Below are 22822 nucleotides of genomic sequence, written 5' to 3'. Positions count from 1 at the left end.
GCAGCTGCGTTGTGCTAGAGAAGACTTGGTCAGACTTCCAGCTTCAACAAGACAATTGAGCCAAAGCACACTCCCCCTGTTAGGAAGCATGGTAATACTACTTAACAAGGACAAATGGGACAGAAGAAAAACAAGAGATAGCCTAGGGCCCAAGGCATGGAGGACGTGGCCTTGGACTCCTCCATCAGACTGGGACATCTGAGGGTTTTTCAAGAAAAGAGGACTCAGAAGAAAGGAGACATTTCTCTCTAAGGTATAACAAACATGTCCTAGCAGCTGCCAGAAGTGAGGAAAGAGAGGAAGGAGGAAGCATTATCCAGAGACAGAAGATGAGAATTTTGAGAAAAGAAACGAGACACCAGCCCCCAGGTAGAGGAAGCAGCATCCCAAGAGAGATAAACATGCACACACCCACATCTGCATACGCCATGAGGAAATAAGTACCCAAGACAAGGCCAGGTGGGGAAGCAACTTAGAGAAAATCTACAAAAGCCACACAACCGGATTTTTCAGTAGCCACAAGATAGGGCAGAGGATGAGGTAATGATCATATCTGAAGTGCTGAGGGAAAGTTACTCTCATTCTTGATCATTCCTGATTCAGATAAACAATCGTCAAATAGTAATGGGGTGTGGGGCCGGTGCTGTGGCATAGAAGATTAAGCCACTGTCTGCGATGCTGGCATCCATATGGGTACTGATTCATGTCCCAGAAGCTCCACTTATGATCCAGGTCTCTGCTCATGTGCCCAAGAAAGCAGCAGAAGATGGTCCAAATGCTTGGGCCCTGTCACCCACATAGGAGACCCAGAAGAAGCTCCTGGCCCAGCCCTGGCTGTTGTGGACATTTGGGAAGTGAACCAGTGAATGGAAGATCTCTCTCTCTCCTTCAAATAAATAAATAAATAAATAAATAAATAAATAAATCTTTAAGAAAAATAAATAAAATAGTAATAATAATAGGGGGAAATGAAGAGATTTTCAGACCAAAAACTGAGCTTGCTTCTCAAGGCCATCATGGAGAGAATCACTAAAGGATGCACTTCAGTACAGAGAAAACTGAACTAGAAGAAGGAAGTGGAATCCAAGGAGCAATGGTGAGAATTAGGTAAATTTGGAGCTGAAGCTAAATAAGCATTGATAATACACACGAATGAAACACATAATGATTAATTATGTTTAAAAATATCAAGGGGCTGGCGCTATGGCACAGAGGATTAAAGCCCTGGCCTGCAGTGCCACCATCTCATATGTGTGCTGGTTCGAGTCCCAGTTGCTGCACTTCCAATCCAGTTCCCTGCTAATGCACCTGGGAAAGCAGCAGAAGATGATGCAAGTGCTTGGGCCCCTGCACCTGTGCGGGAGACCCAGAGGAAGCTCCTGGCTCCTGGCTTCAGCCTAACCCAGCCTTGGTAGTTGTGGCCATTTGGGGAGTGAACCAGCAGATGGAAGACCTCTCTACCTCTTTATGTAACTCTGCTTTTCAAATAAAATAAAATAAAATTTTTTTTAAAAATCAATGTGATTGTATTTTTAAAAAGTTATAAAAAATGTAATTAAACTAACAGTAACATGGAAGAAAGTTCAGCAAAGTTTGAACCTTGAAATAAATGCTGTCTACAGCCTGTTTTTGTTTCCATGGGCATGGTTTAACATTTTTTATTGTGATACATAACACAAAATTTATCACTTTAACCATTTAAAGTACAATTCAGTGGAAATTAAGTACATTCACATTGTTATACAACCATCACTACTATCTAGTACTTGGAACTTTTCATCTTTCCCAACTAAAATTTTCTACGCATTAAACACTAACTACCCATTCCCAACTCCACCCAGCCCCTGCAGCTCCCATCCTACTTCCTGTTTCTATTTGACTATTCTAGGTACCTCAAATAAATGGAACCACGCAGTATCTGGCTTACTCCACTTGCCATGATGTCTTTGTATTTCCTCCGTTTTACTGCTGAATAATATCCCATGGTACATATTTACCACATTGTGTTTACCTGTTCCTCCATCAGTGGCTCCTGGGAGTGCTGATGCTATGAACACAGATATATGAACCGTTGTTCAAGTCCCTCCTTCCAGTTCCTTGGGTGTCCGCCCAGAAACGGAACTGCTATGACATATGGCAATACTGTCTCCATGGTGACTCCATTTCACGTTCCCCCCAGCTTTCCGGTTTCTGCACATGCTTTCCAGTACTGTTACTTCTTCTTTGCTTCACTTTGTTTTGTTTTGTTTGTATCATATCCAGTGGAATCTGTGAAGTGGTGTCTCCTGGTGGTTGTCATTTGCAGTTCCCTGATGGTGAGTGACGCTGGCTTTTGTATTTGCTGCTGGCTTTTGTCTCTCTGCTTTGGAGAAATGCCCATTCAAATCCTCTGCCCATTTTTAATAAGTTTGTTGTTTAATTGGATTAATTCTATAGTCTGGATATTAACCCCTTATAAGACATATGGTATCTTTTACAGTTTTTAATGGCCCTTAGAGGAGAAAGAGGAGACACAGAGACTAAATGTGCCTGAAGGGCCCAAAATATTTGCCAACTGATCTTTTATTGAAAGAGTTTGTTGACCCAGGAGATGGAAGAGAAGGTGGATGGAGAGACAAGAATAGACATATGTTGGGCCTGGTGCTGTAGCATAGCGGGTAAAGATGCCACTTGTAATGCCAGAATCCCACAAGGGTGCTGGTTCAAGTCCCAGCTGCTCCACTTCCAATCCAGCTCCCTGCTAATGACCTGGGAAAAGCAGCAGAAGATGGCCAATGTGTTTGGGTCTCTGCTACCCATGTAGGAGACCCAGATGAAGCTCCTGGCTTGGCCTGGCCCGGCACTGGTCAATGCAGCCTTCTGGGGAATGAACCAGTAGACGAAAGAAAGACCTCTCTCTCTCTCTCTCCCTCCCCCCTCTGTCTCTGTCTCTGTCTCTCCCTCCCTCTTTCTCTGTAACTCTGCCTTTCAAATAAATAAATAATTCTTAATAAAAGAGGTCTATTAAAAAAAGAATAGAAATGTGGTTTTACCTTTTTTTCTTTAAGTATTAGAAATAATTAAGGCAAAATGTTAATTAACATTAGCTAATTCAAATGATGTGTATATGGATATAGGTTATATTATTCATGATTTTTCAGTTATGAGAAGTGAATATATACAGAGAGAGAGAAAGAGGGGGAGAAAAATGTGCCTTAGACTTATTCTATCACTCATCAGTGGGAACAGCACATTTGCAAAAAGAGGACAGTGATGCCGTCCCCCACGATGTGGCGAGGAGTAACAGGATCAGGAGCTCACGTGGGGCTCGCTACACGTGGGGCTGTGGACTGCGGTTGTCTGAACCGGGAGCCCCCCAGGAGCGGGACCTTCAGGTCGACAGCTTGGTGGCCACCCGTGGCCTGGGGAGCACAGAGGAGAAGATGGGCTGTGAAAAGGTTGCTGTTCTACTGGCCGTGTGCAGAGGCTGCTGGCATGGGCCGAGGGCCAGCCCAGAGCACCACGTGGGTCTTGTCAAGTGGACCCCACCGCGCCCAGCTGCCCCGCCTAACCCACCGTGCTCTCCGCTCCCTGGACACGGGGCCCGGGCGAGAGAGGCGTTCTGCATCATCATCGGGCTTCTGGGCCACCGCCTGCTGCTGCTTCCCTACCACCGCAGTCCCCACCCTCGCTACTGAGCTCCTGTGGCACCGCGGTCTGCTTGTGTGCTCACCAGACCCCCATCCCAGCAGCCCACGCATGCACCCCCCACACTCTCCGGGCACAGACGAGGGTGTCCCCACGTGGCCCTGGGCACTTGCACCCCATGCACTTGTGGGCGCACCTCTGTGCACACGGGCAGGTGCCCCCCCCTGCTTGGACAAGGTTGAGGCTACTGCAACCAGCACCTGGACCCCTGTCCCTCATATCCTACCTACCCACCGGTGCCTCTGAGCATTCTCCTCCCCCAAAGGAAAGGAGCCCGCTCCCCTGTCCTCTAGCCAGACACAGGCCCCTCCCACCAACCGAGAAGTCAGAGAGGCTCATTTTCCGATCCCATTGATTCCCCTACAGTCGTCCCACGCTGGTCCCATTGGATGCCCCAGCCTGCAGCACCCTCTCCTTGTCAGACCAGGACGATGAGGCGTCACAGGCCTCCAGTACTGAGAGTCAGAGCTCGGCATAGAGACCACCCCCAGGGTGGGAGCCTGTGGACCACAGTGCTCAGGAGAGTGGGGGTCTCCTTTCTGCAGAGGCTCAACCCTCACCCCAGACCACCAGGGATGCACCATCGCTGCACAGTGCATGGAAGACCCTAGCCAGGCCCTGCAGCTGCTAGGGGCTGCACAGGCAGCACTGGGGCCCAGCGAGAAGCTTCCCTCCCATTGGACCCCACCTTGGCCAGCTCCAGGGACAGAAGGGCAAAGTGTCCCTGTCCCTGCCCCCCCTGCACCCCAACCTGTCTCCCGCCGAGTCCTCTTCCTTCCCCTCCAGTACAGCTCTCCAAGTTCTTTTTTTTTAAGTCAGAAATTTTATTTCCATTCTGACGTTAATATTTGATTCTATCAAATTTGTTTCTAATTGACACACAGGAAGCGTAGCCATCTGTGGGGTCCAGTGTGACTGTCCGGTGCATGGAGGCACTATGTAGTGATCCAAGCCTCTGGGTCCTTAAGGGAAAAATCTCAGGCACCCCTTTTTGGGGATCCATGAGCCTGGGACTCCCTCTTCTGGCGAAGGGAGAGGAGGAGACAGCAGCCGGTGCAGAGGGCTGGCCTCTGAGCTGGGTGAGCGCCCCCATTCCCGTCAGGGTCCCCAGCCCATCTTCCGGGCGCACAGGGATGTAGGAGGCCAGTCCAGATCCCTTAGGCATGCCTGTCTCTCCTTCCCTAGTCAGTAAGCAGAGAGCAGTGTTGCCTCCCCTCTGGCTCAGTGAAGTCATAGCCTGATGTGGGCCACCACGGGGGTCTCGTCCCCAGATCACAGAGGGCGACCCTGAAAGTCCATCTCGCAACCCCGTCCCCTGGAAGAGGGCGCTCTGCCCTCTCTGGAGCTTGGAGAGGGGCTCCCTGGGGCCACGCAGAGGGCAGGGAGCACACGGAGGGTGGGGGGAGGGCAGCCGAGGCCACACTGCAGAGGGCACAGGAGGAGGAGCAGGCTTGCCTGGCAGGGCAGGGCTGCCCTGAGGGGAGCCAGCCTGCATCTGTGGGCTGGGCCCCAGTCCCGGGGCTCTTGGCCTAGCGGCTGAGCAGTCGCAAGGGACGCCCAGTATTTGAGTGTCCGTGTTCAAGTCCTGGCTCTGCACTGAGCCCAGTTTCCTGCGAGTGCATAGCAGGAGGTGGTGGTAGCCCGAGGGACTGGATTCCTGCCCCCCGCATGGGAACCCCACATTGAGTTCAGGCCTCCTGGCTTCAGCCTGGCCCTGCTATAGCTCTTGCAGGCCTTTGGGGAATGAGGCACCGGATGGAAGATTGATCTCTTGCTCTCTTTCTCTCCCTCTCAAATAAAATAAATTTTTTTAAAAAGAAAAATCTTGGCCACGCTTGTGGCATAGCCAGTAAAGCTACCGTCTGCGATGCCAGCATCACACATGGGCGCTGGTTCGTGTTCCGGCTGCACTCCTGACCCAGCTCCCTGCCAATGGCCTGGGAAACACAGCACAACCCTGCCACCCGTGTGGGAGACCTGGATGAAGCTCTTGGCTCCTGGCTCCAGCCCAACCCAGCCCCGGCTATTGCAGCCATCTGGGAAGTGAACCAGCAGATGGAAGATCTCTCTCTTTTTCTCTCTGTGGGCTGCAGGCTGCTCAGGGGCTGAGAGATCTCCTCCTGCAGCCGTGGAGGAGCCCCAGTCCCCTCTGGCCAAGGAAGCTGAGGACAGGGGCGCCAAGAATCTGAAAAGATTTCTACCTACATCAGCACCCTGTGGGGTGGGGGGAGCGGGGGTCCCAGGAGCCCTGTGATGGACAGCTTCTGCGTCGGTCACCTAAGGACTTCCTGGTTCCCCTTCGGTCCCGGAGCTGAGCCCCCAGTCACAGCCCCCACCCCCCCCACAGGCAGCCTGGAACAGAGCAAGGTGGAGGGGGGAAAGGGCCTTCCTCTGGGTGAAGTCCCGAGCTTCGCTGTCGCCCTGGGGAGAGCTGTGTTCAGAGCTCGGCTGTAGCTGCTCTCGTCGCTGGTGGTGCCTGGAGGGTTTTTCTACCTGAAAGTGCCCAGCAAAGCTCTGGGCTCCCCAGAGCCTTCACCCAGGGTCAGCAAAGAAGCCACTCACAGCAAAGGTTTAAAGGAGAAATCGTGGGGGAAGAAATAAAGCTGTTTCTTCTCGCTCCTTGGGCAGTTCTAAGCAGCTAACAGTGACACATGTGTCATTCATATGCTTCCCCACAACCCCGCGGAGATGGCCAAAGGAGCTGGAGGCCCCAGCTTGCTCCAGAGCAAGGAGAGTGGCTCCCTGAGAGTCAGCTTCCCTCCCAGAACCTCGCGTGACACCTCCCTCCCGCTACCTCGTTAGACCCGTTAGACCCCCCAGCGGGTATTCATTCTTCGGGAAAGTCACAGAACACAGCATAGCTGCATTTTGCAGGCATTTGCCAACTATTTGGCCAAACACAACGTCATCAGCCCCTCCTGTCTCCTTTTGCCCCCGTCTCCATCATGTTTTCCATCCTCGCCTGTGTTCTAGCATGGGAGCAGCCAAGCATCCACCAGCGTCCATTCTGCCTATCTTCCTTCCCGGTATTCCAGCCTCCAGGAGCTTGGCTATTCACAAATTGGCCTAACCATGGGCTACATTTCCCAGCATCCTCTGCAGCTGGTTGTGACTCTGTGACCAAATGCAGATCCATGGGATGTGAGCAAAAATCACACAGGCTGCTTCCGAGCTGGGCACTTGAGCTGCCTCCCCAGGTCTCCCTCCTGGGCGTGAGTGTGGGGGTGGTTAACCAGAGCAGTGGTTCTCAGCCTCACCTGGCCATCACTTGGGAAAGGCTCTTCCAAAGACCTGGTGCCAGGAATCTACACCCGGAGACCTTGACCCTGACTCTGACAGACATGGCCTGGACTTCCGATCATTCAGGTTTTCCTCAGTAGATTCTAATGTGCAGACAGGATGGAGATTCACCATCCCTGGGACCAAGAAAATCCAGATATGACCAGGAAGTCCCTGGGCTGCTCTCCCACCTCTGGATGCCCATGTGACAGAGATAGAAACACCACGTTTGAACCACGACTTTCCACCTTGTGCCTATCTATGACCGAACTTTAGCCCAGACTTCACCTAGTCCAACCAGTGGCTCCCTGAGCCTGGGTCGCTGATCCCAAGTCTGGGTGGTCTAGCTTCTCTTTAGGACCCTGAGAGCTTAGGCATGCAACTCCAACCCCCAGTGTCTAAACCCAGGGCTAGGAGTCCCTTTTCTTCTTGATCCACTGGCTGGGAGTAAGCTACGGTTATGGGTTGCTTTACCTTGGATCTCATTTTAGATCAACGTTGCAAATAAAGGTAGCGAACGAGTTACTCACTTCCAACAAACACCCAGACCATTTCTCTTGCTTCCTGGTAGCAAAGCCTCGGAGCCCCTGCTAACCGCTTTGTGAGCCCAAAGGAGTCGATTTGGTGGACTCTAAGGTGAGCGGCTCCCTCTACCTGTTGCTGTGGCTGTGGCTTTCCTGCAGGGCTCAGCGAGCCCAGGTTTCAGCCATGCTCCTGCTCAGCATTTGTTCTTAGAAGTGTGCAGGGGGGTGACTCAGCAGCCCCAGTGTCTATGGACCACACAGGGTAGGTTGTCAGAGGGTGAAAGCAAGTCGATGGATCAAACTCTGGTGAAGTTGAAGGGGAAAGGGAAGCAGCATGATGAGCGGTTGGCAAACCACCCAGATGCTTTTCTCCATGCATCTCCCAGGAGTGGTTCTATTCACAGTGTAGCCCTGAACCTCGACCCACTGTCAAACCTATTGTGATCCCAGCAGGAACCGTTGGGGAATACACTGGGGCTTGGAAAGAAACAAAAGACAAAGGCGTCCCCTTTTACCTCTAGTCCAGGCTTTCTCAACAGTGGCACCGTGGGTATTTCAGGCCAATGCTCTGCTGTTGCGAGGGGCAGGGAGTTCTCCGCATTATAGGAGGTTTAGCGACGTCCCTGACCTTTACCTACTAGATGCTGGTAGCCACTCTTGCCCCCAAGTCGCGCCAGTGCAAGTCCTGACTGCTCCATTTCTGATCCAGCTCTCTGCTATGGCCTGGGAAAGCAGTAGAAGATGGCCCAAGTCTTTGCGCCTCTGTACCCATGTGGGAGTCCTGGAAGAAGCTCCTGGCTCCTGGCTTCAGATTGGCACAGCTCCAGCCATTGCGGCCATCTGGGGAGTGAATTAGCGGATAAAAGACCTCTCTCTCTCTGCCTCTGCCTCTGCATCTCCCTCTCTGTAACTCTGCCTTTCAAATAAATAAATAAATCTTTGGAAAGAAAGAAAGAGAGAGAGAGAGAGAGAGAGAGAGAGGAAGGAAGGAAGGGGGAGAGGGAGGGAGGGAGGGAGGGAGGGAGGGAGGGAGGGAGGGAGAGAGAAAGAAAGAAAGAAAGAAAGAAAGAAAGAAAGAAAGAAAGAAAGAAAGAAAGAAAGAAAGAAAGAAAACCAATGACGTCGCCAGGCACCTCCCAGTGCACCCTGGGAGGCAAAATGCACCCAGAGGAGAACCACTGCTCTAGGTGAGTTGGATTCTGTGGGTCCCATCACCACAACATCCCCGGGCCTAGCACAGTGCCTGGCTCAATAAACAACCGCTGTTGAATGAGTGACTGGGAGAAGGGTGGGAGTGGCAAACCAAGGGCCCACTGGCTGGTGCGAGAAGATGAGCACTCCAGGCTCCTGCATGGGGTAGAGGGACCGAAGGCCAGGTGTATGCTGGGCCAGGCTTCAGGGGCCAGCTCCAAGCCCAGGATCGTGCATAGAGTGATGACGACGGCAAGACCCCTCCCCTCCCAGACGCAGGGCTCCTCCACAACGACTCTGGCTCCTGGCTGTCCCAGCAGCGCCACCACAAATTCCTCAGAACGGGACTGCCATCAAGACTCTCCCTGCCGGTGCCATGGCTCACTAGGCTAATCCTCCGCCTTGCGGCACCGGCACACCGGGTTCTAGTCCCGGTCGGGGCGCTGGATTCTGTCCTGGTTGCCCCTCTTCCAGGCCAGCTCTCTGCTGTGGCCCGGGAGTGCAGTGGAGGATGGCCCAAGTACTTGGGCCCTGCACCCCATGGGAGACCAGGAGAAGCACCTGGCTCCTGCCATCGGATCAGTGCGGTGCGCCGGCCGCAGTGCACCGGCCGTGGCGGCCATTGGAGGGTGAACCAACGGCAAAGGAAGACCTTTCTCTCTGTCTCTCTCTCTCTCTCACTGTCCACTCTGCCTGTCAAAAAAAAAAAAAAAAAAAAGACTATCCCTGCGCCCTCTTCCTTCCCCGGACAGGACATCAGAGCCACATCGCGATCCGCAGGGCCCGAGCCCCGCCTCCACCTCCCACCCTCTGCTCCACAGGTGCTCCCTCCAAAAGGCCCGCCTTGGCGTTGGCTTCTTGGAGAGTCTGAACCCACCCACCAGGGATTCCCTAGCCTGTGGGATGCCACACCCTGGGACGCCACCCTTTCCTGTCGCTCCTGGAGTTCAGCTGAGAGCACCAGGGCCAACCAACTGAGACTGGGAGGGAGCTCTTGGAAGCAAAGTCCATGTGCCTTTGCCCAGAAGACCAAAGACGACAAGAGTTCAACTCATCAGTAATAGCTAATAAGCAACCAGTAAGACCAGAGACACACTAACATCCCGAGCCAAGAGACGGCCACAAGTGATTCTTTTATTGGTGTTAAGGCAGCAAGGAAAATTGTCTGATCCATGTGCCTTTTAGCCCAAGAGAGGGAGAGTCGGGACAAAAGGAAGGGGCCAGCCATTGGGGCCAGGGTGCTCTTCCCACAATCCACCGCTTCGGGTCTCACCAACGTTCCACTGCCATCGTAATGCACTGTGGTGGGAGATCCGTGTGCCCCGTGGCCCCGCCTGCTGGGAGATCTTGCTGACGATGGGCCTGGCTCAGCCTGCTCGCCCCTCGGCCTGGCTCTCCCAAGGGCAGATGACCTCCTTTTCCGTGGCCTGGTCACTGGCTTCTCCCGTCCCCGTGTCATCCGAGTCCATCAGGCAGGTCCCACTGTCCGTGGGCACGTCCATCTTGATCTGGAAAAAGCTTCAGGAGCAAGAAGAAAGCACAGAATGCAGGGGCTGGAGGGACAGCAGACCCCCCCCACAGTGACACTGACCGCCCCCCACCCTGGAGGAAGTGAGCACAGAGGGGCAGCTCCCCGAGGCTGGGCGTGCAGCCACTGCCTCAGGGGCCCCTCTCACAAGAGACTCGTATTCCCCAGCTGAACCGAAGACAATCCTACGCACTGATTTTCATTTTCCAGGCACTTGCATTTGTAGGGTACCGAGGAGTTCCAGATACCCCTGTAGGGGCTCCCAGAACATAACCCTCAACCTCTCCAAACTGCCTACTGAGGCCACGCGGCCCCAGAGAAGGCAGCATTGAAAAAAAAAAAAAAAAAAAAAAAAGACCCAGACCGGGGTATGACAACGCATGACGGTGGCCAGTGACTGCCAGTGCCCCACATCTGATGGTCACCCCCGCCCCCCAAGCTAGACCATTTTCCCTGGGCAGAGCCCCTTGGGAAAACTCAGCAGGCTCGCTCACACTAGAACCTGACCTTCCTAGGGCAGCTGGAGCCACCCTCCCCCCACCCCCGCTGCCCAAGCACCCTCCCTGCCCCCAGGGTCCCCTGCACACTGCACAACAGAGGCCACATTGCACCAGCAGCCACAGCAACTCCTGGAAGCCCAGGTGAGGCCGCACACAGGGGTGTGTGGATTGCCGCACGCGTGCCCATGACTGTCTCCCCAAAAGCCCAGTAAGGGTGGAGCTGTTTCTGCCGCCTTCCTTCTACCTGTGTACCCCGCACTTCACAGGCTCTGCGGGGCCTCAGTGCTGCACCCAGAGGGCGCTTCAGGGTTCACAGGGGCCAGCCCTGCAGGGCCAGCACAGGCAGACCGTGCATGGTCATGGCTCGGACAGAGGCTGGGCTAGGGCTCGGACAGACCCTGCTGCTGGGCTGGGGCTCGGACAGACCCTCTGAGACACTGTGTGGGGTAGGAAGGGAAGCAAGGGAACCCGAATCAGGGCAGGGGGTGTGACAGGAGCATCTGGAAGCAGCCCTGGGGTCTGTGGTTCCCATGGCAGCCTCTCAGCTTCCTGCCCTTTACAATTGCCACTGTAGCTTGAGAACCAGGCAGGACGACGAGGAGCACAGAAGGAAAAAAAAAAAAAAAAAGCAGGAAATAACATAACCTGTTTCCCCCTCCGTCTCTGGAAGAGAAGGGAGAACAAACGAAGTTTCTGGAGATTTTCCAGTGGCCACGGGGGCTGAGTGGCTGCTGGTGGCATCTGCCCTCCAAGGTCCTCCTCACTGCCCCCACCCACGCCCTGGCCTCCAGATCACACACACCACGGAGCTGCGGTCCACACCCGCAGCCACACGTCCCACCAGTGCACAGCACGAGCCCCTCTGCTCCTTACTTTGCCACTCTCTTGGGTTTCAGCCGAGGCAGCTGCTGGCCCACGTCCCCCAGGGGCTGCACTTTGCCATGAGGCACAGGCGGGCACTTGGGTGAGAGCCTGGCGAAGACCGGCGACGCCAAGCAGCCCCGTCTCAGGAACCTGCCGAAAGACAGCACGGCGCGGGCCTTGGGAGCAGTCCCGGGCCGGCCGCGGGGCGCAGCGCCGCCTTCCGGGGTGGCCTCGCTGCGCTCAGGGGCCGAGGGCCCGCAGCGGGCGCTGGATCCGCGGGCCTCCGCCTTCGGCTCCAAGCCTGCGGAGCCCTCAGAGGCTGCTCGGATGGGCGAGGGGCAGATGGCGCTGCTGGGCCGCCGGATGAAGCGGCTGGGCGAGGCGAAGGGCCTCCTGGGGGACCGGCAGGAGGAGGAGGAGGAGAAGGGGCTGGACGGAGAGGGGGGCACGCAGGTCCCGGTGTACACGGCCAGGTGGGGGCTGGGAGCCAGGTGCTGGCCCAGCTGTAGGGAAGGAAAGGAGAGAGTTCAGCAGTGAGCCAGGCTGCCCTCTGCTAACGAGGCCCCCAGTGATGGCAGAGTGCAGGCCTGGCGTGTCACTCTGGGGGTGCGGGGTGACAGGGCTCCGAAAACCACCTATGACAAAGGCATGGCCTCACGGGGGCCTCCTACCCAGGGCCTACCTGTCCCCCGGCCCTGGCCATTGTCCCCAGAGTGAGGCCATCATATGCCAGGGCACAAACCGAGCTTCCTGCAGGCCTGGGATGCTGGTGCGTGGCCAGGCTGGATTCGGATCACTCCCCAGCTCCAGCCTCCCAATCAGCAACGCCTCGACCCCACCATGCCCAAGCTCCTCATGTCCGTCCTTGGTCCCCGGCCTGAGGTCTAGAGACAGCTAACACTTAACAGAGCAGCAGAGCTGGCCCGAGCGTGAGCTCACGCCTGGCTGCTTCCTCCAGGCCCGAGGACCCCACCTGGGGGGCCCCTGACAGCACCTTGGGGAGAGCTGGCCCTGGCACCTTCCCAGGCCAGGCTCTCCCACCGGCTCCCTGGAGGCTCAGCCAAGTCCCTGCTCAGAAACAGCAGCTCCGAGTGCTGCTTGCCTGCCCAGACTCCCTGGGGCCTCAAACCAGAGGTCAGGTGCAGGCCCGGGCCCCAGGGTGAAGACGCTGTGTGACTACTCAGTGACAGCTTAGCAGATCCCAGCTCTGCAGCGAGCACTCTTCCCCCACAATGGTGGGCTACTGCCTTCCCACCACAGAGCTCTCGTTGTTGACATCCCATTCTACAGCAGGCACAAGCCAGCCCACTCCCCCAAGGAAGTGAGGGAAGTGAGGGGCAGGCCTTACAGCCAGCCTGGCCAACTCCAGTGTGTGCACACACCTGCACTCCCACCACGAGCTGGCTGTCCCCAGATCCGATCCGTCATATCAGCATCACCCAGGGGCTTGTTGTGAACACAGACCACGGGCCTACCCCCGACCCATGGACAAAGACCCTCCGGGCCAGTGGTTCCAGGAAGGAGCATCTAAGTGGCAGAGAGGGTGTTCTGTGCACTAAGCTTGCAGGATGTAGTCTGCAATGAACAGTAGCGACGGTAGGGGCGGGCATTTGACACAGTGGATAAGAGACCCACTGGGAATGACCCGTTCCATGTGGGAGTGTCTGCGTTCAAGTTCTGGCTGCACTCCGGATTCTAGCTTCCGGTTAATGCACACCCTGGGAGGCAGTGGTTATCGTTCAGGTAATTGGATCCCTGACACCCACCTGGGAGACCCAGATTGAGCTCCTGCCTCCCAGTTTGGGTCTGGCCCCATCCTGGACATCTGGACATTGAGGCATTTGGGGAGTGAACCAGCAAATGGAAAATTCTTTCTTCTCTCTCTCTCTCTCTCTCTCTCTCTCTCTGTTTCCTCCCCATCTCTGTCTCTCAACTAAATTAAATAAAGTAAATTTTTAAAAACAACAGGTGAAATGCTTGACCCTGATTAAGGGCTTGGGGGCCACTGTTAGGTGAGAGTATGGGCCTTAAATCTACAAGTGTCTACCACGTGTCAGATGGTCTATAGCTATCCATTTCAGAGGATGGAAAACTGATGCCCAGAGGGACATGCTACAGCCTCCAGGCTCTCGCAACCTGAGCGGCTGTAGCATGTAGAACTCTAACATGGCCCCCCTAGATCCGTGCCCCTGGCTTGAGTGCAGATGTGACTGTGTGGGCTACTCCATCTCGCCCAAGGTCAGGCCCTGTGAAAGGCGTAGTTGGATTCGGAAAAGGGAGAGGATCTGCTGCAGCTGACCTCACTCCCCGTGAACCCTTTAGGTCTGCGTCTGCCGGAAGCACCCACAAGGATTCCAATAGGCGTGAGAGGGAGACAGTCTCCACCACTGGCTTTGGAGATGCAGGGGACCTAGGGCCAGGAGCACAGGCAGCTTCCGGGAGCTGAGAGCAGCCCCAGCTGACGGCCAGCAAGGACGGGGCACCCGCCGTCCCACAACACGGAACTGACTCCTGCCAAGGACCACCCAAACAGCAGATTCTTCCCGAGAGCCTCCCGATGGAGCCCACACCTTCAGCAGAACGCCAGGCTGCTGGGTGCGGTCAGAAACTTGCGTCCCTCTGCAGTGTGTCTGTTGGCGTCCTCGCCCCCCACCCGAAGCTATTTGGGAGTGGACTTGGGTAGACCACCAAGATTAGTTGGAGTGGCCATTTGGCAAATGGTTAAGACGCCACTTGGGGCTTCTGCATCCCATACCAGAGCCTCTGGGTTCAAGGCCTGGCTCCACTTCCCATCCAGCTACCCGCTGATGTGCACCCTGGGAGGCAGGAGGTGATGGGTCAAGTACTTAGGTCTCTGTCACCCACATGGGAGACCCAGACTGAATTCTGGGATTCTGGATTTGGCCTGGCCCATCCCTGGCTATTGCAGGCATTTGGGGAGTAAATCAGAGTATGAAAGATGTGTGTGTGTGTGTGTGTGTGTGTGTGTTGAAAATTTTTCAGAGAATGGGATTAGTCCTTTATAAAGGAGACCACAGAGACCCAGTTCATCTATTGCACCAGGTGAGGACGCAGCAAAGACACCATCTGTGAACCAGAAAGTGGGCCCTCATCAGAGATCGAATCTGCCAGGCCCTTGACCGTGAACATCCCAGCCTTCAGCACTGTGAGAAACCCCTGTGGTTTATAAGCCGCCCAGTACTTTTATGTTGTCATGGCAGCCTCAACAGACTAAGACACGAGCCGTGTCCCACCTGGACCTCTGTGCCTGAGGTCTTTGTTACTCAGCAATAGACAAGGTGGTGACTAAAGGAGGATCTGGACCCAGGTCTGCTGTTTGGACTCATATGGCCGTCCTACCATCGGTGGGGTTCAGATCGGAACTGGGGCCCCACAGAGAATGCACCAAAAACACCAAAACTAGGGAAGAGGCTTTGTCAAGAGCGAGAGGAGGGGTTATCAAAGTGAAGCCCCCCAGATTTGTTAACTAGAATCCCACTTCCGCAGGATTTGTGATAAGCTCCCATTATAACCCCCCTTTGCAGATCAGAAAACGGGGGCTCATGGAAATGCTGTCACTTGACCAAGATGCCACAGCTGCCGACTGGACGGACCTCTCCATGAGCCTCCCCAGTTCTAGGCCTGTCTTAAACCCTCCTGCCTCTCTTTGCCTTCGTCTCACCATCCCCACCCCAGCTCTTCTGTTTCCCAGTTGGGATGACAGATGACAAGGCAGGTGAGGGAGGCAAAAGCCGCCAACCTGCTTCGCTTACCTAGCCTGAGAGGGTCCTTTCTCCTGGCAGATGCCCATTAGCCCAATTGGTCATGGACACTCTAAGCAGGATGCCTTTCCCACCCCCTCCCACCAGGGGACCATGAATCCCACCTTGGCCTCTCCCACACAGCCATGGCCTTGAACTCGGAGACCAATGCCCCCAGCCCGTGCCCCACCTACCTCTGATATGAAGCAGCAAAGCAGTGACATGCAAGACACGTGGCAAAGAAACGTATCACAACAGACACAACAACGGAGAGCTTGATTTTGTACCATGCAGCATTTTTATTGTGCAAGGGAACGAGGGCAGAAAGAAGGGAGCGTGAAATGGAGCAAGTACATTCACATGAGGACACAGTCCTGGGCTTCTTCATGGAGGCAAAGCAGATGGTGCAATGAGAGGCAATTCACTTTCTGTCCTCAATAACTGGGAACTTGAGAGAGACCCTGCGGCCCTGAACTCCCACTTCCTGGGCACAGGAGGTGAGCAGAGGGCCAATTTCAGGTTCAGCCTGAAGGGTTCATGATCCCACTTTTCAGATCTTTCCCACTCTCCCCTTCCACACAGCAAACCAAGTCAGCCCCTTGGGGAAAGGTCCACATAGGTGAACATTTCTCCCATCAGGCGTCCTATTTGACACAGTCCCACACAAGGCCCTCCCAGGGAGAACTGACCCTTACTTCAGCCATGAAACTGGAGCCCCATGACTGGCCAGTCACTGCACTATTGCTGCTCAGGCCTCTCCTAGCAACTGCAGACAGAAGTTGTGACATTGACGCCACACCCTCCTCCATTCAAATATATCCTATAGTTCCCTAAAGGGCTGGGAGGACCACACTGCAAGATTCTGAGAGAGCAGAGAAGTTAAGTGGGTGAGGACAACAATTTCCACTGAGAAAACTTCTTAAACAATAAGAAATAATGACCCACTGTATTGGACAACACTGACAGATGACAGAAACATGAGCTTACTCTAAGACCATGAAGCTATTAGGGAAGGGAGTGGTGATGATGCTGATGCTAAGGATGGTGACGATGATGGTAATGGTGATGGCAATGGTGAGGATGGTGATGGTGTTGATGGTGTTGATGATGGTGATGATGGTGATGCTGATGGTAATGGTGAGCACGGTGATGGTGTTGATGATGGTGAGGATGATGATAGTGATGGTGATGGTTTTGATGGTGATGGTGAGAAGGATGGCAATGGTAATGGTGTTGATGGTGGTAGTGATGGTGGTGAGGATGATGATGGTAGTAACAGTTGTGATGATGGTGGTGGTGGTGGTAGTTGTGATGGTAATGGTGTTTCTGGTGAGAACAAAGGCAATGGCCTTGATGGTGGTTTGATGGTAATGATGACAATAGCATTAGCATTTATTGAGGACTTTCAATATGCCAGGTATGGTCCTAAGTACTTTACTTTTACCTTATTGTCCCTGCCCATAGTATTTTTTCTTAGTACTGACAATGAACACAGTCTTTCCTCTAAAAGTGAAGCTAGAAATGAAACTCAACAAAGGAAATCTTAGCACCTTACAGGATAACTTATATTCTGGAAAAAAAAAATACATCTAGCAGAAAGGCTTGCTGTATTATCTAAAATACAGCACTAAGTAACTAAGATGGTATCTAAGTATATGGCATAATAGACTATCGTGATGATTTAAATATTTTTATAATATTGTCCAAATAAGTTCTATTCTTGATGCTGAGACTCCAGTGGGCCCTGTGGGGCTGCTGTTAGGTTTGAGCCATAGTAGCAATGACAGCAGGAGCACCTGCTACCTGCTGGAGCTGTCACAGCAGCCACAGATGCTCTTGCAAGACTCAGAACCGGGGAGGGGCTGTGCCCCCTCTGCTGTGAAACATGAAAATCTCCTGGGGGGTCCCAAGGTTGGAAAGCAGAACCTGGGCCAGTATTCAACCTGCAAGGAGGCAGAAGTAAGAGTGGGAAAGAGCTGATGCCTGGTGTTGAGATAATAGAGAAGCCACACAAATATGGAAAGTCTGAACCTGTAGGAATTATACAAAGCTTCCCAGGCTAAGTGGTCCAGGGTGGTCATTGGTCAGGGCCACAGACACCAACTACTCCAGGGTCCCTCTGACCTCCCCAAGTCACCATTCCACCCCCCAGTTAGGACTCCCCGCCATGCCCTCCCAAAGCATCAGGTGGCTTCCCTGCGATACAGCAGGTCACACTCTTGTTTAATCATCTTTCCTGTAGAACTGTAAGTACCTAGGAGTGTCTCTGTCACCCAGTGGTGGTTCCTAGGGGCTGAACATCTTTGTTAAATGTCAAGTAGTTGTGGCAGAGAGCGGAAAACTGGTGCTGGCACCTGACCCCTCTATTCACAGAAGCCAGAATTCTGGATCCCAGTGTTGGGAGATTATGAGAGAGAGAGAATCTGAGCATCCAGCTTGAGCCAAACAGGACACTCTATTCTCAGTAACAAAGAGAAATTACAACCTCAGAGAAGTTGAAGATCAATGTCACACAGCTAGCAAACGTCAAAGCCAGGTTTACCTGACTCGAAAGTCCACACTCCTTCTCCTACCATTCAAAGCCTGTCTCTAGGAAGTGGGATTTAGCCTAGCCACTAAGACATCTGTGTCCCACATCACAGTGCCTGGATTTAGGTTGGGGGAATCTCATTTGTATGACATTGAGTCATTTCCATCAACACGTGCCTGACATGACATATATAGTAATAGTATGAGAGACACACGAAGCACAAACCTGCAGGGCATGGTACGGTGGACAACTGGACCAAAGATGAACAAGACGTAATCAGTGCCCTCAAGAATTCATGATGCAGTCAACACCCCCTCACCACCAGCACCAGGCTTGCTACCTCTTTGCCAGGTGCGTGAGCTCAGCTCCTGAGGAGTGACTGGAGAGGAAAGCAAATATTGTCTGGTTTCCTGCTTCTCACACTTCCCCACTAAAGCAGGCCAAACAGCAGGAAAGCTGGGTAAACATGCTACCCTGGGAGTCCCAGGGCAAAGCCTGAATCTGCCACAGCCAGGCATGACAGATCTTTGATGCCCCAAATTTTATCTTTAAAAATTCATGTACACTTTGCATCCTATTTCATAAGATATTCATGATTATTTTCATGTGAATTTTTAAAAATTACCTTACTTTCCTCCAAATCCTCAAGCAAAATGGAAGCCCCAGTCTGGGTAGCTCCTTGGAATTCACAGAGTCTGCTCTGGGAAGAAAGATATGGTCCCAACCCCTCATTTCACAAATGAGGAGGCAAAGAGGTCCAATGACAATGCAGACAACCAAGCTCAGGGCGCAGAGGCTTTCTCCAAATCCAGGTCTCGTTCCATTCATTCATTCATTCATTCACACACACACCCACACACACACACCCAGTCATGGGACACACAGTCTGAGGCGTGAAACTTTAAGAGGTGAGTGACTTAAGTAGGATCTCTCCGCTCATGTCATTGAGTTCACAATTGTTCACTGCCTGAGTGTTCTGTTGGGTAATTCGTAGAGAACTGGGGGGCTTCAGCATTCTTCGAGAGAGACGAACAAAGCACAACTCTTGGTGCTCTTGCAGAATGCAAGCTGGTTGGTGACTAGTGGAACGTGAAGGGTTAGCTCCCCTCTTTTGAGCTGGAAGAATTTGGCTAATATAAAACCAATGACCACAAGCTGCTGACAGCAGCCTAGAAAGTCTTCAATGACCTGGACCCTGACCACTTCCCTCACCTCTTCTTGGGCCATTTGCTCCTCATCCATCTGCCCTTCCAGTTTACCCTGAGCCACTTCCCACCTCCAGGCTTTTACTCACATGGGCCCTCTCCCTGCCCGGCAGGTCTCTCTCCCTGCCTGGCTCACATTCCTTGTATGATCGGCTCTTTCTTATCCTTGAAGAAGCATAGTCTACACACCCCCCAACTTCCCTATCATAGCACCACACCCATTTCCTTTACAATACATATCATGGGTCTTATATTTGCTTGCATTTTTGGATGCCGTGATGGTCCCAATTCTTTATCCTTCCTTGTATCCATCTCTCTTCCCAGGACACTTGAAATGTCTCTTACTGAAGAGATTGAGTCTACTTCCCCATCCTATGATTTTAGGCTGGCTTTGCAACTTGCTTTGACCAATAAGATGAAGTACAAGAGACCACATGAAGGCTTAGGTGTTTGCACTCAATCTTTGCGATTCTGCCACCACCAGGGATCATGCTAGGCCAGGCTATTGGAAGATGAAGCTGTCAGAAGAATGAGATGCAGGAAGCAAAGATTCATTCCACTCCTCCCAGCTCAGACCACTGTAGACCAACGCCCACATATGTGAGCGAACCCAGTTAAGATCAACACAGCCACGAAAATGATTCTATGTCGTGAATAATAAATGCTCGCTGCATGCCTGTCTAGTTTTATGGGTGTTCATTATACAGCAACAGCTACCTGATCACCTTCTTAATCACACTTTTCCAGACCAAGACTACAAGCTCCATGAGAAATGGACCATGGTTGTTTCATTCACCCATTCCTTGCTTGCACGTACAAGTGAGTTAAACGTGTTGAACAAGTGAGCATTCCTGCTCCGCAAGCCTGGTCTCTTGCTCACTTCCTTGTTCTATCTCTTTTGCATTCTTACACGAGTGCGTGAGGTAAGCTTAATGTCAAGAGTGATCTAGATCTCACAAGGTCAGGGTTTGAACTGCCCTCTTCCTCCACCCCTGGCCGCAAGGCTGGCTAATCGATAGCCACAGAAGAAGGATGCATCACTTCAAAAATCCCCTGGGAGGTGTTATCTCTGATCCTGACCCGTCTTGAAAACATCCCAGATATCCAGCATCTCTCTGCCCCTGAATGAAGACAACAGTGCCTTTCTCTTGTCTGAGTCCCTCATTCCTACAGCAACAGTGACCCCAGCATGAACAAAGGGATGGCGAGATGAGAAGACAGTCCACCAACCCTCCAGGAACTGTGCCGAAGAACAAGCACACAGGAGCATGGCCCTGGCAGGGCCTCTGCACGCAGGCATTACAGAGGAGTCCAGGGGAAGCATCTCTAAGGGGCACCTTGCTACCAGCCCTTTGGCGGGGTCTCAGGCTGTCTCAGGAGCACAGTATACGCTGGAAAGACGGGATGAGTTCATAAAACTATTTTAAATCAATGCTCTTAAAAGATCTATGCCTTGGGGTATGAAGAGACCTTCTCTAATTTCCTAAAGCTAATTAGTGGAATACAAAGCAACTTGTTTTCCTTATGGTTCTCACTGCAAGAACTCACTATGGTAAGACAGGTGGACACACTGTCACTGATTCAGGTAACGCTCCCCCCCACTATTGTCAACCCTGTGCCTTGGTTGGAGTGGTATCAGGAAGTCCACCATGAAGGAAGTTAGAGGAACATGGGATGAACCTGTTGACCCTACTGGCCCACTAATAGGGAACAGAATCTTCTAGGCTCTGAGCCTACCTTCCTTTGCTTGTCACTCCTAAGTGCATCCCCCCACCCCCAGAAATCACAGCTCTATTTAGGAGGCGGCTCCCTTCTGAGTTGACTCCTACGGTCCAGCCGGCTCATGACCTGGGTGATGTCCACCGTGTTGGCAGCTTCACGGGCCTTGGCTTCCTCTTCCAGCTGCCTCAGGATGACGGGGCTCGGGCTGGAACGCAGGTGACGCCGCATAAACGGGAGGGTTGAGCTGGAAAGAAGCAGAGACCAGCAGTTGGTAGAAAACCACACTGACCACCCCACAATGGCACTGGTGGGAATTGGGGCTGGAGGGCAGGGTCTGGATTTATTCCCTCATTTTCCCAGGGTACCTTGGGTAGGGCCTTCACAGCCATGTCCAACATTAACTATTCCTCCTCCCGCCACCCCACCATTGGAGGACAAAACAGAATGGGTGTCAACTCCACCAGATTTTAGGTTAGGGACAGGGAAGAATGTGTGAAGAACACAGATGGCGAAGAGCACAGGTGCACTGTCCACAGTGCTTAGAACTCAATTTGTTATCTCAACTTCCTGTAAAGTCTTTCTGAAAAGGGGGGCCAGGGAGGGCTTAGGCATTGAAAGCCCAAGGCCTCCAACTTCAAGGGGGAGTGGGGGAGTTTGTCCTCTGAAGCTGAAGTTCTAGGAAGGAAGCAAAGAGCTGGACCACCCAGGAGGGCTGGGCCCCAAGAGGCAGAGAAAGATGGAAAGGCCTTAGGAGGGCTGGGGGGCTGGTGGTGCCCTGCGCATGCGCATGATCTTGGCACGTGGCAGAATCTGCTTCAAAGCCAAACACTGATCCTGGGACCAAACTCTCTCCACCGCAACCTCAGGAGCCAAGACAAAGCTCTAGGTGTCAAGGCAATGCAGAGGATGATGGGCAGCTGGGCCTCCCATCTCAGAGAACTCACCCGGGCTTGGAAAGCCAGCATTTCAGCAGCAATAATAAACCCAAGACACAGGACTGCCCCAAGATTTCTGCCCCATAGAAGTCCCTAGAACTCTTTATCTATCTTAGGGAGGAGGTGGATTCCCCTACCAGGAAGGGATGCCTTGATACTGGGTCTCTCACCAGTTGTGCCAAGAGGAAGTTGGAGCTAGGCTTAATTTGTCTTGAGGAAAATAAGTTTAGCACACTGCCTTATACCTACGAGCCACAGAACAGAAACACAGCCCTGCAACCCCTGCCTGGACGCAGGGGCAACTTCACGCTGGACAAAGCAGTCACACACGATTCTTACTCGCAGTGGCAATGCCAACACTGCCAGACTGCAACGCCCCACTCCGAAGCCAACACTGCACCCTGGTCTGTGCCTCCCCGGGGACTCACAGCCCCAGCTGTGCCCTAGAAAAAAAACCAACTGAGTTCTCATGTGTGACTCAGCTTATAAAATATCTGGAGGGAGAAATGCAAGCCACCCTCTCACCCCCCCCCCCCCCCCGCACTGCTTTTGGCAGAACTTCTAGAGCTTCTACCACCCTTTCTTGTGGCTTTACGAAGAAGCTTTCAAGTCCCCAGGGACCCTGAACTCCCTTCCTTACTGGGTAAAACTAGGAGAATCACCCCACAAGCCCTCCCTTCTCTCCTTTTTATAACAGGGCCATTATCCTCAAGAATGAAACCAAGTTGGTTTTCTTTTTCTTTCTTTCCCTTTTTTTTTTTTTTTTTTTTTTTTTTTTTTTTTTTTGTGAAGTTCCTTTGATAAAGGCTCTGGTCCAGCCACCCCTGTTTGGAATGGGCTGAAGATGCTGGAAGGAAGCCCAGCATGGGCTGAACAGTCCAACAGGGGGACATTCACTGGCCGCAGGGGGCCAGGATGCACTGCTGGCGCTGGGGGAGTCCCTGCCAGAGTCCCGGGGCTTTGTGCAAGCTGTCATTTGGTCATTCTTTTCCATCTTCAAACCCTGTATCTCCACCTCCCCCTCCCCAAGAGAGGTCAACCTGCTCCAAGAAACGTTACTTCATCCATGGTCCCAGTGGCCTCACAACAGGACTGG

At 53.1% G+C, this 22822-nt stretch overlaps 1 protein-coding gene across 1 annotated transcript in view; it reads right to left on the bottom strand.

Moving 5' to 3' along the window:
• Positions 1 to 9795: 9795 nt before the first annotated feature.
• The window catches only part of RGS9 (regulator of G protein signaling 9), a 63263-nt gene continuing 50236 nt past the window's right edge, over positions 9796 to 22822 (bottom strand). Inside the window, exons 17-19 of the mRNA XM_008271735.4 lie at positions 20918 to 21035; positions 11583 to 12076; positions 9796 to 10199 (exon numbers count right to left, since the gene is read on the bottom strand). Of these exons, the coding sequence (XP_008269957.3) occupies positions 10049 to 10199; positions 11583 to 12076; positions 20918 to 21035 (763 nt within the window). The 3' untranslated portion in view covers positions 9796 to 10048. The remainder of the gene's footprint in view (positions 10200 to 11582; positions 12077 to 20917; positions 21036 to 22822) is intronic.

The sequence above is a fragment of the Oryctolagus cuniculus genome, chromosome 17 (genome assembly GCF_964237555.1).
Source record: "Oryctolagus cuniculus chromosome 17, mOryCun1.1, whole genome shotgun sequence".
NCBI lineage: Eukaryota > Metazoa > Chordata > Mammalia > Lagomorpha > Leporidae > Oryctolagus > Oryctolagus cuniculus.
The sequence above is the reverse complement of the archived record's forward strand: the minus strand, read 5'-3'. Positions and strand labels throughout refer to the sequence as shown.